At 37.1% G+C, this 15,286-nt stretch overlaps 1 protein-coding gene across 3 annotated transcripts in view; it reads right to left on the minus strand.

Moving 5' to 3' along the window:
• LOC109030128 (guanine nucleotide exchange factor DBS) overlaps positions 1–15,286 on the minus strand; it is a 33,988-nt gene that overhangs the window by 7,660 nt on the left and 11,042 nt on the right. Inside the window, exons 1-10 of one of the 3 annotated variants that reach the window (XM_019040941.2) lie at positions 14,393–14,554; positions 8,557–8,640; positions 6,666–6,780; positions 4,291–4,381; positions 3,844–3,957; positions 3,173–3,289; positions 2,232–2,612; positions 1,605–1,718; positions 807–980; positions 92–301 (exon numbers count right to left, since the gene is read on the minus strand). In XM_019040941.2, coding sequence (XP_018896486.2) covers positions 92–301; positions 807–980; positions 1,605–1,718; positions 2,232–2,612; positions 3,173–3,289; positions 3,844–3,957; positions 4,291–4,381; positions 6,666–6,780; positions 8,557–8,640; positions 14,393–14,543 — 1,551 coding nt within the window. In that variant the 5' untranslated portion in view covers positions 14,544–14,554. Of the gene's footprint in view, positions 1–91; positions 302–806; positions 981–1,604; positions 1,719–2,231; positions 2,613–3,172; positions 3,290–3,843; positions 3,958–4,290; positions 4,382–6,665; positions 6,781–8,556; positions 8,641–10,082; positions 10,629–14,392; positions 14,555–15,286 lie in introns of those variants that run through there. The other 2 variants (XM_019040942.2, XM_019040940.2) reach the window with 2 other exon arrangements.

Here is a 15,286-nt window from a genome sequence, read left to right on the forward strand (position 1 = left end):
GTAGAGAGAGAGAGGGGGGGGATGAGTTTTTATTTTTCATGTTCATTTTTTTTTTTTTTTTTTTGGATGTAATGAAAAATTGGATGTTTACCTGATTGACTAAAGGCTTGGTTTCTGGTGTGACGTATAATTCAAACGCCAGAGTAGAATCCTGTGAATCACTTGAGCAAAACTTTTTTCCACTGTCCATAAATTCTTCTAGTGCAGCCAGACAATTTTCGGCCGATTCTGGGCTGCGAGAACATTCATCCAATTGCTGCGCAGCAAGTAACGATACGCCTTGGGAGCACCAAGAATTAGCCTAAAAAAAAAAAACAAAAAAACACAAACATAAGACATGAGTAACTGAGAAGAATCGAGATGTTTAAAAAAATAATTTGATAGTTCAAAAAATGGTTAGAAAAGTATTAGTAGTTTGAAAACTTTGCATTAAAAACATCTTAATACCTAAAAAAATCTATCTCTACCTTGACATAGAGAAAAGAACTACAGAGAGCAACAGACAACTGACTGAAAAAATAAGAAAACTGAGGTTGGTAGGATGATTTCAGATATTTGATAGAATTACGACCGACAAGCTAAGTGCTGCATTAAATTATTAAAATTGATATTCCATTGTCAGATGATATTTAGCAGTAAATACACAAGACTTACAGAGTCAATCATAAATTTATATCCAATTCTTTGGAGCACAAGAAAAGTAGGGAAGTACTTAAATGAATAAAAATATGTTAAAATTAATTATTAGAAAAAAATACAAAATCTATAAAACTTCTTAACCTAAGAATTACTTAATTCAAACATACCTGCTCTATTATCACCATTAACTCTTTGGCTTTGTAAAGCAGCTCGCGTCGATGGTGAAGACGGTCATCTAGCGTTTTGACCAATCTTTGAAGTTCATCACAGTTTGCTTCAACACTGGCAATACGCAAGCCTCTGCCTCTACTAATTGTGTACTGACAACGCTCAATATCATCCTGAAATAAAAATTAAAACCAGTTCTGATACGAGCGGCTGAAAAACTTTCATTCAGAAAAACTTGAGTGCACAAAAAAATTTGATAACATTCAATTAAAAAACAAGCCTCATTACTGCTGCTGCAAAGCATTTTTCATGAAAAACCCTGATAGCTCCCCCTTCTTATGCCCCCCCCCCCCCCCCTTACGTTGAGAATTACACTTTACTTTGAGAATAAATCTGATACACCCAGCCGAGATTTGCATTGTAGATTTTAATTGTAGAGTTGAGGAAATTCAGTTAGAGTGGGTCAAAAACGGCCCTAATGGATACTCTCTTTCATACAAAAAAATACAAAAATACTGATAGGTTCAAAAATCTATGTTACTGCAACCTTTGAGTTTCAACTACTGTTGTCTAAGATAAGATGAAATCCATCTTATCTTGCATTAGGTTAGCTTTAGGTTTAGGTTCGCCTTACAGTAAGATGAAATCCATCTTATCTAGGGTATTTGCAATGCATACTACAATTTTATAAGCTCCTTGTAAAAACCAAAAGTTCCAAGACCTGCCAAGAATTATTGCAATACAACAGATAGAATAACAGGAACTAAAGATATAATAATGATCCAAATAAGGCTTACAAAGCATATTTGTTGAAAGTCATCAAAGTCCTTGATGAGAGAGAGAACGTGATTCACTGTCTCTCCGATATCCGTTGACTCAGTGAGGATTTTCAAATTCTCATCCAGTCTTGCCTGCAAAAAAAAAGAGAGAAACAAAATATGTAATTTTCTAATTGAATGGACCTTGAGGAAAAATCAGCTTTCTAATTTACATTTTGATATTTGGTATCGACTTGAAAAATTTAAGGCTCAGGAAATAATAGTTCTTGACCTCACATGGATTCTCCCATTTCACAGTACCGGCCTGTACCGTGTACGGAAGTTTCTGCATCCCTGCGAATTCATAGCTTACATATCAAATTTTATCAAAGATGTTGAACAAATTAAGAAATAAAGACAAGGCTTTCTCAGAGGTAATAATAAATTCAAAACTAGTATTGAGAGGAAGTTCAATGTAACATTTTTTCGCTAGGAAATCTATGCGTCTATTTCATATTTCAGTTTTAAAGAGGAAGATCATGCACAGAAACTTTCAATAATTTTAGATTCAAAACAATGAGAGAAAATTAATTATCTCGCTTAAACGTTTTTAAGAGGCAGGTCCAGCAAAAAAAAAAAAAAAAAAAAAAAAAAAAAAAAACATACCTGCATCTGCCGAAAATCATTTTCAAAAGCTTTCAGCTCCAGACACTGCTTTAGTCTTGATGCATGATAGCCCCAAAATTCATCGAATGTTCGCTCAGTCTCCTCAAGCTGTACCAACTTCCTTTCGATGGCTGCCCTATTTGAAAATGATGATGGTTCATGACAATGGCTGTTTTCTCGTTTTTTGATGCCGCTTAGAAGTGCTTCTCCTTCTTGTGCAGCACGCAGGATCTCATCCTTCAAAGTTGCATATTCAGTCTCTTGAGAAAGGAGCATTTCTTCATTCACCTCATTTTCCTCGCAAGCCTCTTTAATACTCCTGGTAAAAGCACCTAAACTGTCCGATACTGCTTTGGTTTTAATTGCAAAGTGCTCCAATTCCTAGACAGAGGGAAGAAAGTTAATAAATCTGTAATTTCCTTGTTATGCAAAAAAGGAAAAATACATATATCTCGCTTTTGGATGATGTAAGGTTCAAGATTTATTCATATTGCAAAACCTGGAATCTTTGCAGATGGAATAAAAGTTAGCTGGAGTAAAATAGATTTTAAAATATTCGCTTCAGCCCATGCTGCTGCAAGGTTTCTGCATTTCTCCGCTCTTCAAAAGAATACAGAAAAGAAGAAATTTTAGCTTTTGGATACACTATTTTAAACATTGAGTGGATCTACACTCACCATATCATAAAGGATAACAGCATAGCAACTGAATTCAATTTCACTTGATTTTCTACTTTTGCTCGATCAGGTAAAGAAAATATCAAGGATTCTCAGACTTGGGGAGTTGCTCAGAAGTTTCTTGATATTTTAAAAAGTTTCCTCGCCCATTCCACTCAATCCTTCTTCTTTAAGGTAGTTTACAACCCGACTGATACAAATTTCTTCAAAAAGTAAAAAAAATTTTCTACATTTAAATGGATTCTTATTTTCAGTGATACATACCACTCTTTGCTGGAGCCATTGTTCATGGTGATATTCTAGGTCTCCACCAAGGTCTGGCGTAAGCTCACATGGTTCTATGTGCTCATATAATTCTTCTAGACAGCTACAAACGATTACCTAGGAGGAAAGAGGCATGAAATCACATGATAAATAGATGATGGGATAAATTAAAATCTCTTTACTCAAAATGTTGAGCTTTTGTGATCAAAATAAAAACAAACTCGAAAATGATAACACAGCAAGCGAAAAATCATAGAATCCGATGACAAATTGGATCCTACCTTCTCCTTTATTTCTCATTGTTGGAATAGTAACAAGTTGCAACCACTGATCTTGTAATATTGTAACATTGTTTATCATTCTATAATTGATATTTATCATATCATTTCTTTTCGATCAATATGTACTTTTGTTGCATTGCAACAACTTACTTTTTTGCAAGTCACGGTTGATCATAAACTTGCAAGTCTTATCCTCTTAAATCTCCCACTTTTCTCGCAAAACCCCCGGTCCATCACTCTGAAAGGACCAGCCTGTTACCTTTAATTGACGAGCCAGTGCACATTACATACAAAAATGAGACAGACATTTTGTACTAAAGTATGCCTGTAAACATCATCTAGAAATTTCACTCTGACAATACCTACATATGGAGCTTAAATAATACTTACTTGAAATTTGAATTCATCTCTTGAAAATTTGTTACTAATTTTTGAAAAAGTCTTTTGAAAAATTCCTTCAAGGCGAAGAACGTACACCGAATGGATCAGTCCTGGGAAGAATGCCTGTTGAGATCAAAATAAAAAAAGGCGATTAAAAAAAAGAAATACATTAAAATAAAAACAAAGTACAACGCTCAATGTTTTTCCAAAATGTGCTATTCGAAAAGAGGGAATGTTACTTGCCAGTGTAGAGAGCTAGAGCACATGTGCAAATTCACTTACCCCAGGAAGATATGAACACATTTTTGGAATAAAAGCCAGGAAAATGTAAAGCTTCATATAACAGTAGAGAGAAATGGAGGCATAACTGAATGTACTATACACAATCAAAAATCCTTCAATAGGTGCTTTTGTCATGTGAGTGAAAGTTAAGAACGGATTGAGGCTTTTACTAACCGATATTTTTGAGAGAACTGCTTTCACAGAGGTCCATTTATCATTGCGTCTGTCCACAACAATGGCAAATCCCATATCAGCTTCCTGCATCCTGAAATTGAGTGAGATATTGTTGTAAATAGCTTACCCTCACACATGTTTCATAGGAAAAAATACCTATCTCTGAAGATAGCCGTAAGGATTATTGTGTTTCTGATTAGGAGGCATCAAGTTAGTGATGGATTCTAACAATGAAAATTTGGGTTTTGACTTTAAACCCCCCCCCCCCTTCCACCCTCCAAAAAATCATCAAATGAATCATGAAAATGTTTCAAAAGAGAAACATTCGTCAATTATCAAAAAAAAAGTTGGAAAAATTACCAGGATCTGCAGTATACTATCCAGATACATCTACACACCCTCCCTACAGGTGCAGGTGTCAAATTATGCACTCACACTTCGAGTTGTACTGCAGACTCCTTCATTTTGAAGAAGGGCTAAGTGTAATAATGGGAGCAAAGTAATTTATGAAGCACTGACATGGGCAACACATGGCAGAGTAAACTTGTTCAGTCATCCGAAACAGTGTGGAACCACACTGCTGCAAGACTGCTAAAAAAATCTTATTTTCACCAAAACAAACAACTTGATGAGTAATATTTAATTGGGTGTAACAATTGTATCTTTTTCGAGACAGTGCAAAACATTCCCATTTTGTTTGAGTGCTATTGATTGTAACTGAGCTGGGCTGATTTAGTCAAAAATTCGTTTTGCACAACAAGGCAACACAGTCATAACATTTTGATATGTTTTGATGCAGAACTACTGGAAGATGGAACAGGTTCCAGAAATTGTTACGGGGTTCTTAACTGCTCTTTTCTTGACTGCTTCATTGATTGCTACTTAATGGTGGAAGAGAAACACAAGTAAATTTTTTTTTAAAAATTGGACCACTTAAGCAGAAAAGAACCAAGCCATATCAGCTATTGCCAAATTTAACTGGGCAATTTTGTATATGAAACTGGTTGTGCGAATTTTTGTGCAAATTTCAGTGCAGTTTCTGCATGGTACTGAGCAAATTCTTTAAAATTTTCGAAACTATCCACACTGACGTTCTCTTGTTAAAAATTAAATTACCCAGTTAAATTTGGCAATAACTGATGTGGTTTGGTTACTTTTTGCTGAACACAGTCCTCTTGTTCCCACCGTTACCTCAAAAAATATTCTCTTATTTTGTCTTGTCAAATATACAAGTACATTTAAGAAACTCTGGTTTGAGTCCTTTGTAATTGCACATTACAGGAAGTAAGGAAATTGAAACCCAGTATGAGATAATAACTAAAATTTAAAAACTGCATTTAAATGATTCCTCATCATGCTTAGCTTAAAAACAAAATTAAATGGGGAGTTCCGTTGAGGGGAACATAATTTAGACAAGGAATTAAATACTTAAATGTATCTTTCTAAAAAGTTTGACAAGTAACTTGTCATAGAGAGGCAATCTATTCTTGCCTCCAATTTAGAGGGGTTATCTTTATTTCAAAAGTGAGCTTTAAAAGAGTTCAACTTTGATAAACTGATTGTGGATTAAATTACAGGGGGTGCTTAAACCAAACAACAATTTACAACAGATAATTGAATGACGACTTGACAACTCAGCATACTTCTCCTCTCCCTCCATTCAGCAGATAATGTCATCAATGAAAACAAGGAAGTTCACTTTCAGATAGGAAGTGCTGATGTGTACATTGCCAAATTGTATAGAAAAAATCTGATTTCAAGGAAAATCTCACTTTACCATGAATAGGTATTGTAATACATTAACTGATGGGTGCGGTATTAAGGAAATATAAGTATGGAGGCCCTTTTTCAATTTTGTATGGGTTTAAGAACCAAGTTTAGAGTGTTTTACTACGACACTGAACTTTTAAACTTTTACCAAAAAGTTTTACTTAAAAATATATGGTGAGTGGTAAATCACATACCTACTTAAATTTGTTATTTCTTTAGAAACAATTTTTACATTTCATTTAGGTACTTTCAAATTCACAAAATAATACACGAAAAAAAATATTCTGGTTCATTGAAAAATTGGGAAATTTTCGCTGCTTTGGCACGTGTGGAAAGAAAAGCCCACTTACAGGGGCTATGATAAGAGACAATATTCATGATAAACAGATAATGAATGTTTGTTTTCCATTTTTTGGGACCAGGTTGGGAGACTGACAGTTCACACACTTTTCTCACTCTCTATTTTTATTCACCTTTGTTGACTTGTAGCCCATATCTACTGGGTATGATTATCTACAATTCTTCACTTAGGATCCAACATAGGTGATTTCATTAAATTCTAAAAATTCCGCAAAGAGATTAAAAAGAAGAGGATAAATCCTTACGAAGGTACAGATGTGATGTAAATAATTAACTTCTGGTAATCTGCATTACTGAGGTTGACGAAATTTGGATTTGCAGGAAAGGTTATTATAGGATAACCATCTCGAGATCGGCCACCTGAAATCAAAGCAGACATCAGACAGTTTTCAACAGAGGAATATTCTCAGAACATAATTCCTACTCACCAATTTATATTTGTCCTCAAATTCTTCAGAACTTAAAAGTAAAATAAAGTAAGTAGCCCTAGATGATTGCAACAGGGTACTTTGTGACAGATTTATGCTCGCTAATCTTGAGATCAAGGATAATCTACACAAGTCAGTCATTACAGAAGACAAATTTTGGAACTTAACTGCACCGTGACGTAGAATTGGCTGTCTGCAATGTATTTCTTATGGGACTAGCAGAAGATGTGATGTCACATTGGTTGCGGCCGAGTTACGGCCAGGCAGGGGAGTGGATTTCAAAAATATATGCAATGATTGACCTGTGTAGATTGATCTAACTTCAGATATTAAACAAATTTTCTTTGTGTCTTTTTAATGGAGATTTCTCATCTGAACAGAGAAACGTACGTGGATGAAGGCTTATAACTGGAAACTTTATCTTATGAGAGATGTATTCAAAGTTTGTACATGGTGCATTATTACGCAAACAGTGCAATGCAGCAACCCTGTTTATTAATTAAATGTGATTCAACCCTTTAATTGATAGATACTTGATACACATTGCAATACTGGAGCATTTGTAGAGGTTGCTAAACAGATTCAGCATCTGCAGTAAAATTAAACAGGTTTAAATGAAGTAGGTTGGAATTTTTCAGCCAACCTGAAAAAACAGCATAAAGCTGAAAATCTCAATACAGAGAGACTGAGATTTACTGTATTGAGATTTTCAGCTTTATGTTGATTTTTAACGCACGTTGGCTAAAAAATTCCAACTTATAGTCTTACAAACCGTGCGTCTACCGCAATCAGTTTGTGTAAAACTGCCTTGCCAAGGTTTATGAGGAGCTCTTTGGATAATCGCTCACTAGATGGCGCAAGTTTACTTGCCGCCAGCGACCGCTCGCGTAAGTCTCCAGCTGGTTTTCACGACCTCTCCGAGCTTGGTAGCAGAAAATTTAGGAGGTTGCGCTGCACTGAGGGTTGTCCCAATAAGGCCGAAACGCATTTGCGGTTGCCTTCCTGAATGGTCGTTACTAGTGGTGCACCAAACAGCGTATCTCTTTGAGGGAAAATTGTACAAATATGAGCTTTTCCCCCTCTGTATTGAGATTTTCAACTTCAGACTGATTATAACGCATGTTGGCTAAAAAATTCCAACTCACTGTCTTACGACTCATGCGTCTGCTGCAATCAGTTCGTGTTGGTTTAAATGCTCGAAAATGAACCTTACACCTTCTTGTCATCGCTACGTAATTACTTAACCAGTAGGTGCGATGGCAATTAAGGTCTAAAAAAAAAAAAAAAAACACCTGCTTGAATCACATTACTTATTGGTCACTGAAAAAAAAAAAAAAAAAATAGGCAGTGAAGTTTTCAATTTTTTAATTTTAAAATAGCATTCGACGAAGTTTTTCCATTGGATAAATTTCATTCCGCATCAAGTAAACCAGAGGAAAAGAGCCGCTAGGCAGCCTATGTCATGCTTTCTGGCCAATATAGCATGATGTAACTTACTGCAACTACAACCGACCCCCTCTTCACCATCCCCCAGGGAAGGGGGGGGGGGGGTTGTTAAAAGTTTTAAAATTTGCCCAAAACCCATTGTGGAGTGGACCACCATTCCAGTAGTGAAGTTTTTTTTTCTTTTTTTTTTTTTTTTTTTTTTTTTTTCTGTTGTTTAATGGCTTTGTGACTACTTAGTGAAGTATGTATGTGTTGATCTTACCAGTGAGGGTGATAAACTGCTGATCAAGAAGAGAGGTAATGTCACTGGCCAATACTTTCTCTTGATCACAAGACATTGTTGACTCTGTAACAAAAGAGATTGGAGACATTTGGTAAAATTTTACGATCATGCTTCATCAAATGATACTGAATTTGAAATAGGGGTGTTCCAGCGATTTTTTATTAGCTAACAAAACAGTCCTGTTAAAAAGTGGTAAAAATATCCCTTGTAAAAATGGGAGACACCCTTGCGGACATTGTGCATTCATATTTGGAACATTTGCCACCCACTGGTTGGGTGTGTGCTCATTAGGAATGTGCCTGCAAACTTTGCTATGAAGTTTTACAATCCGTACAACCCAAAAGACATAGATAAAGAGAAAAAATGCTTTTTCTCAGCGCTCACACAGTTCTGATAGAGTTGACTCTTTTCATCCAGACTTCAAATTGCAGAGATACTTTAGCACGAAAGACATTTACCGTGAAAATTGCTTTCAATCTTAAAATTCACCACAACTAGTAACAGAGGCAACTCATTTAGAATAGGTACAGGCTGTTCCAGCCAGCTTCCTTGTCTTTAACGAACTTCTGATTTTGATCATGATTATTAATGCACGCCTCAATTCTAATCGTAGTGCGTAATGTTGATAAAATTTCAAAGCTTCTCACTTTACAATTTTAAGGTTCATGCTAGATTTCTTTACCAATTATTCTAAACAAAAGGAAGTCTTCTGATTTAATTTTCTCCTTTGGACTAGGTGGGAAGACCAAGGGAATGAACCTTCTATCTCAACCTCAAGGGATTGGCTAATTTTTTGTGCATGAACTTTGCACATCAACTAGCATCCACGACAAATAAGTCTTTACACTTTAAGAGTGCAATAGACAATCCGTCATTTTGATAATGGTGTTGACTTTAAATGCATAACTGGAGACAGGTGATTGTCTATCCCTCTCTTTGAGTGCACTAACGTTTTTACTGGGACTATATATGAAATGAAACTTGTCAACAAATGATACATATCAACAGAGTAAGTCAGCGATCACATAACTCGGTTTGCAACACTGCAGACTTCCTGTCATTCTTTATTTTTTAAACAGAAAACTACTCAACGGCAATACTATGAAACTGCCGTGATTTATCTTCTCTATGCAAAAAAAATTCTGCATAAAATTTCAAGAAATGATGTCAATTTGTTCTCCTTCAAAAAAAACAACATAGAGGATGAGACTTTCAGACACCGCAAACAAGATATGTGACTGCGGACTTACGCCGTCAATATACGGCGGCTTGTCTAAACTTAATACGTTTGTTTCCCTCCAAAATTTAAGTTTGAATTCCATCAACCTGACTATCCAGTTTCAACTGAAACTCTTAAAGGATGTTCATCGTCCACCATTCCATGATGGATTCACAAATCTAACGACGAAATCCTCATGAAGTATCGGGATGTGACTGAAGAGTGACACTGAAAGGGGAAACGCTAAAACTTTTTCCGGTAATACTTAAGTGCATAATCAAATAACCTGATGGTGAAGCTGAATTCATGGGTGGACCTCCTTAAAATTAAGTACTTAAAGATCCAAAGTAAGATGAAAACTTCATGAATAATGGAGGGCAGTCTTGTGAGATCCATTGATAATGACCGAATACAGTGCACTTATTTGCTGACTGCATAGTGGTAAAGAAACACACTCGATAATCCACAATCAAGTCATCATTGATAAACTTCCACCATCGAGAAGAGGAGTTCGAAAACACAGTAAACACACGGAAACTTATATCACCTTGCACTTTCCATTAATTGAGGTTAACTGGTTAGGTGTGGAAGTCGATATTATGCGGATTAGGAAAAAAAGTTTGCGGAGTCAGCGAGAAAAACACATTGTTTAGAAACATTGCTAACTCTGAAGAACGCTGAAAGTACACACTGTTACGGTAGACGGTACGGCAAGGGAAAATTTTATCTGCTGATGAAGATTGGGAGTGAAAAAGGATCTCGCGGAAAAGCAAAATGTGATAAACAAACAGCGAAATTGAATCGATGATGAAATTCGTGCAAATTTACTCAGTCTTTTTTTTTTTTCCACCTGCCAGTGCTGCTCTCAGGCAGTCAGCGGACAACTTAGGAACGATCAAATGAAAGCGCGCCCAATTCAAATAATTAGCTCACACGATTCAGAAAAGTCCTGCACGGAGGTAAAAATGAAAATGTTTTTTCGTACAACCTCAGCGTAATATACATTTTTGAGTTAGTTTTCAAGAAATATGAGATGTTAATATTGCAGATGTTTCACAGGGCAAACGAAAACAAGCTATTGTAGAGGTAAGGCAAGGGAAAGGCCGCGCGTTGACGACGGCGCAGAGATACAACTATTCGTACTTGATGGATGTCCGTATTGCAGCTCCAAAATTGAAGGCGCGATGGAACGAAGCGTGAACTCTCAATCTCAATTCAGAAGTGATAATGAGGTTTCACTCGATTCGGCAGAAAAGTTATGAATGAAGCCCGAATACCACTCTCCTATTTTCAGTTGTGCGTTGACACTAGATTTTTTCTTATTTTGTTAATTTGATGTATGGTTTTTTTTAGGATATGTTAGTAGACTTCCTTAGACTTAGACGGCCCCATAAATTCAGAATTGACAGTCGGGTCAATTTTAACTGACTTGGATTTTCTGGGGGTAATTTTCAAAAAAATCCATGACCCTGGCTTTTTTTCAGTTCGATGTCTGTTTTTTTTTTTTTTTACGATGTGTTTTAGACGTATATCTAAAGGTCGTATGTACTGGCTCCTTACAACCTGCGGAGCACGTGTTTTTTGTAAGCTTCGAGTCAATTTGACCCGGCTTGAGCATCTAACGATTAAATAATTCGTTAATACATTTTTCAATTAGGAACTGTGAGTTCCAGCTTGTTCCAGTTCACTTTAGAAGCAACGTATGTACCATTACTTTCCCTATGCTGATAAGTGCTTTTACTGGTGAGTTAGAAATTTAGTTCCTAATTTCAAAATGAAGTTTAATTTTCTCTAAACTTTTGCTTAGCTCTTCATATTCGAATGAGTAAATGACAAATTAAATTTTCATGTTACTCTGATACATTAACATCATATGCATCGTCACCTTCCGGCCAAAGTATCACAAGCACCATGCGACGTTTCAAAATTTCATCTGCCATTTTATTTTTTCATAGAGAAATTGTTGAATCTGTTTAGAAATTCCACTGAATCTTATCGGCAACACAAAGAAAATTCAGTGAAATTTTCCGACAGCTTCGTCGAGCAATTTCTCTGTAAAAAATTAAACGGCGGCGGAAATTGTTAAACGTCACATGGCGCTTGTGATACTTTGGCCGGAGGATGACGATATATTTTTTTATCTATTTCATTTTTTCATTTTTTATTTTTACATATTATTTTTCAATGCAAATAATCTCAGCCAGAAATATACTTGCTTACTGTAGGAACAATTTTCTTGTGAGATTGATTAATTTAATATTCGATTAGTTACGCAGAAGGTACGTATCGGGTATGGCCTGCAGTATGTGTAAGCATCTAATCTCGATCTTGCAACTTAGTCGGGTACGTAAACAAGATCAAGTAGGTAGTGGCCACAAGGATTTCATCGATTCGAAAGTGGGCACGAACTTAGGTTTTAACTTCAAGCGCTCTTGGACTGACGATCTCTTTTTTTATGTAGTTAATCGACTTAGCGAAGAAACTACAAATCGTCGTCCTACCCACGTAGCCGACATCGGAATCAGTTGTTTTCAAAAGGAAACAAGTCTATTCCTCGATGAGTTTTAGTCAGCATGTCCTTCTATGCAAGCCGAGGCTCATGCAAAAATGGACTTGTTCTCTTTTGAAAGCAACTGAACCAGCCTACCTCACGCCTTCTTCCAAACATCTGTGAGATGCAAAACTCGGACTGAAGAGCAAATTGACGTCATTGCGTATAAAAGCAACAGATCGCCATGGGTTGTTTTAGAAACCTTGTTTCAATCGCAGTACCGTAACATCAATAAAGTAACAATTTAACCCCTTTTGGTTATTCCTCAAACTTTGTGCTCGATAAGTGGTGCTAAGTATACTGCCGTGCTAAGGACGAACGCCGTATGAACATTCAAGAGTTGCCAGATTTCCTTCAGTAAAATGTTTATTTTTAAGGAAGGATATGAATATTTTTCCTTGAACTTTTCAGGGACTTTAGGTGAAATTGCGAACAAAATTTTCTGAAAAATTGGAAGAAAATTATTAATATGTTCACCAGGGAGTTTATGTTTTATCAAAGAAAATTTGGCGACGCCTGAAGGTTCATACGGCATTATTCTTCACCGCGGTAGTATACTCGTACTTCCTGTATTGGTGCCTCAATATGCATATTGACGGTGAAACTCCCAAACCGTGCGTCTCGGAATGCGACGTTGCAGATTTCCTGTCATACTTTATTTTTTCAATGAAGAACTACTCGACAGCAATCCTTAAAAAATGCCGTGCTTTCTCCTCTCTGTGCGAAAAATATCTGTGAAAACTTTAAGGAATTGTGTAGATTTACTTTTTCTTTAAAAAAATGAAGAGGGAGCGGAGATTTCAAAACACAGCAAAAACGAGATGCGTGGTTTGAAAGTTTCACCGGGGTGTGCACAATTTCAGCTTGTAAGGATTATTTAAACGAAATGGAGGGAAAACATACCCATTAGTTACAATTTTTAAAAAACCGATACCTCCGAATCCTTCTACCGTATTCCAATTTGACCTTAAAAAACCCGCCAAGATGTGCGAATGTGCGAAAGATGTGTGATGAATAATTTAATGTCGACTGCTCCTCTCTGAGTTAAGATGGTAGTTTTAGCGGCATCGTCTTCGGTAAGTGCGCCTTCAATGTTGCCTGAGCAATGTGGGTGACACCAAAGCCCGAATAGTTATCTTATAGCGCCTTCTCACACCATTCAGCATTACCAAACTAGATTAGGTAACTACGTTTTTCTTTTTTCCTTTTTTTTTTTACTATACTTCAAGTATCAGGTAATAATCCTGCTTTTCCAGTTAGGGCCCCTCCCCTCCTAGTTAAAGAGCCAGCGTTCCAATCATCACATCACAAGAGGCCGACTGACGAATGGAAATTAAATTTTTGGCGGATGAATCGGTATATATATTCATGGTATGAACAGGTGACGAGACTACATTTTCAATTACTACGTCATGGGCGGGCGCAGACAATTCGAATGCAAGGGGGGGAGGGGTTGAAGGTGGTCCGGGCGGCTTCCCCAGAAAATTTTCAAGATTTTAAAGCATCTATACTGCCGTGCTAAGTAAGAACGCCGTAAATCCATCAAGAGTTTCCCGCGTTTTTTGGAACAGAACACTTAATAAAATAAAAACTGTTTTACCTATGCACCTCAAATTTTCATGTTAAGTTCTTGATAGTATTGGCAAAAAAATCATGTAAAAACATTGTCCAAAGGTACAAAAGTTTCTCTGCTATGATACATTGTTTCCAAAAAATTTGAAATGGCGTTCACGGCGTTTTTGCGTTGTGCGGCAGTATGGTGTGCAGATTGAGTCAATTTCGTCATGAAAACTTAACAAATATTAGCGTTTTCTATTCCTTTCCTTCGTATTTTCTCTTTTTCCCCCTTTTCCTTTCTTTTATCAGGGAAACCGGGGAGGGGAGGGGGGCGTAGACCCCTTGGGATCCACTTATGTATTCCTTAGTTATCCGTATTTTAGGACATGATGTTCGAAATGTACACACTACTTTGGGGGGTTTTTCTTCTCTTTTTTTTAAACGTGTGCGCACACAAGTCCCCAATAATACAATATTATAAAACGCACCTTTAGAGTTGGTGTCCGCTTCCACCCGTGACCGAGGGTTCGACGATTTTCCCGCGCGGGGCCGAGCGGCGGGCGGCCGACGTCGGCGGTACAAGACCTCATGGTTGGTCATAAACATGCCTGGACTTTCACGATCGCACGACTGTCGCATAACTTGATCGTGTTGTGAAACGCGCGTTCGCTCCACGTTGCCGTCCGGCCCGACGTCACGAGCCGGTATCGATAATTCGATACATGTTTCGATAGATCGATACAGTTTTCGATATAATCTCACTCGTTTTGGTGAGTGATGCTCTGGTATTGATTCGGTTCGATCCAGTGCTGTCGATACCTGTTCGGCCGGATTGAATCCTTGTAAGTAAGTAGTGACTTTTTCCGTCTGAAACGACTCGTTTCCGCAGCGTGTCATCTTTCGTACTTTCGATTGCGCGCGGGGAAATTTGGCAGCGTCGCCGGAGCACCTAGAGGAGGGGGTATCGATCATTTATTCATTCACTCGCACGTCGTAAAAATTAATTCCGGTTTGTTAATTGGCGAGATTAAGATTCGCGCTCCGAAACTTCACGCCGTCTTCACCTTTTCCCGTCCTTTGCACTCTGAACCTCTACTGCGTGCTCTTCATCTAGCCGCGGTGTCTGATATTTCAGGGCATCCACCCGCACTCGATTAAAAATTAAAAAAGGTGATGAAGAGATTTAATGTAGGTACGGGTATTTTTAAAGGTATTTAATTTTTTCCCCTTATCTTTGAATTTATATCATAAGATATTGTTGTCTATTTTTTTAGTGATGACACCACGGGTCGAATATTCAGATCTTCGCAAAAAGGCGCAGCTCTTCATTCCGGCGTTATTCAGAGTCTCAATCAATTTTACTCTGGAAAATTATTTCCATA

Source organism: Bemisia tabaci, chromosome 4, assembly GCF_918797505.1.
Source record: "Bemisia tabaci chromosome 4, PGI_BMITA_v3".
NCBI lineage: Eukaryota > Metazoa > Arthropoda > Insecta > Hemiptera > Aleyrodidae > Bemisia > Bemisia tabaci.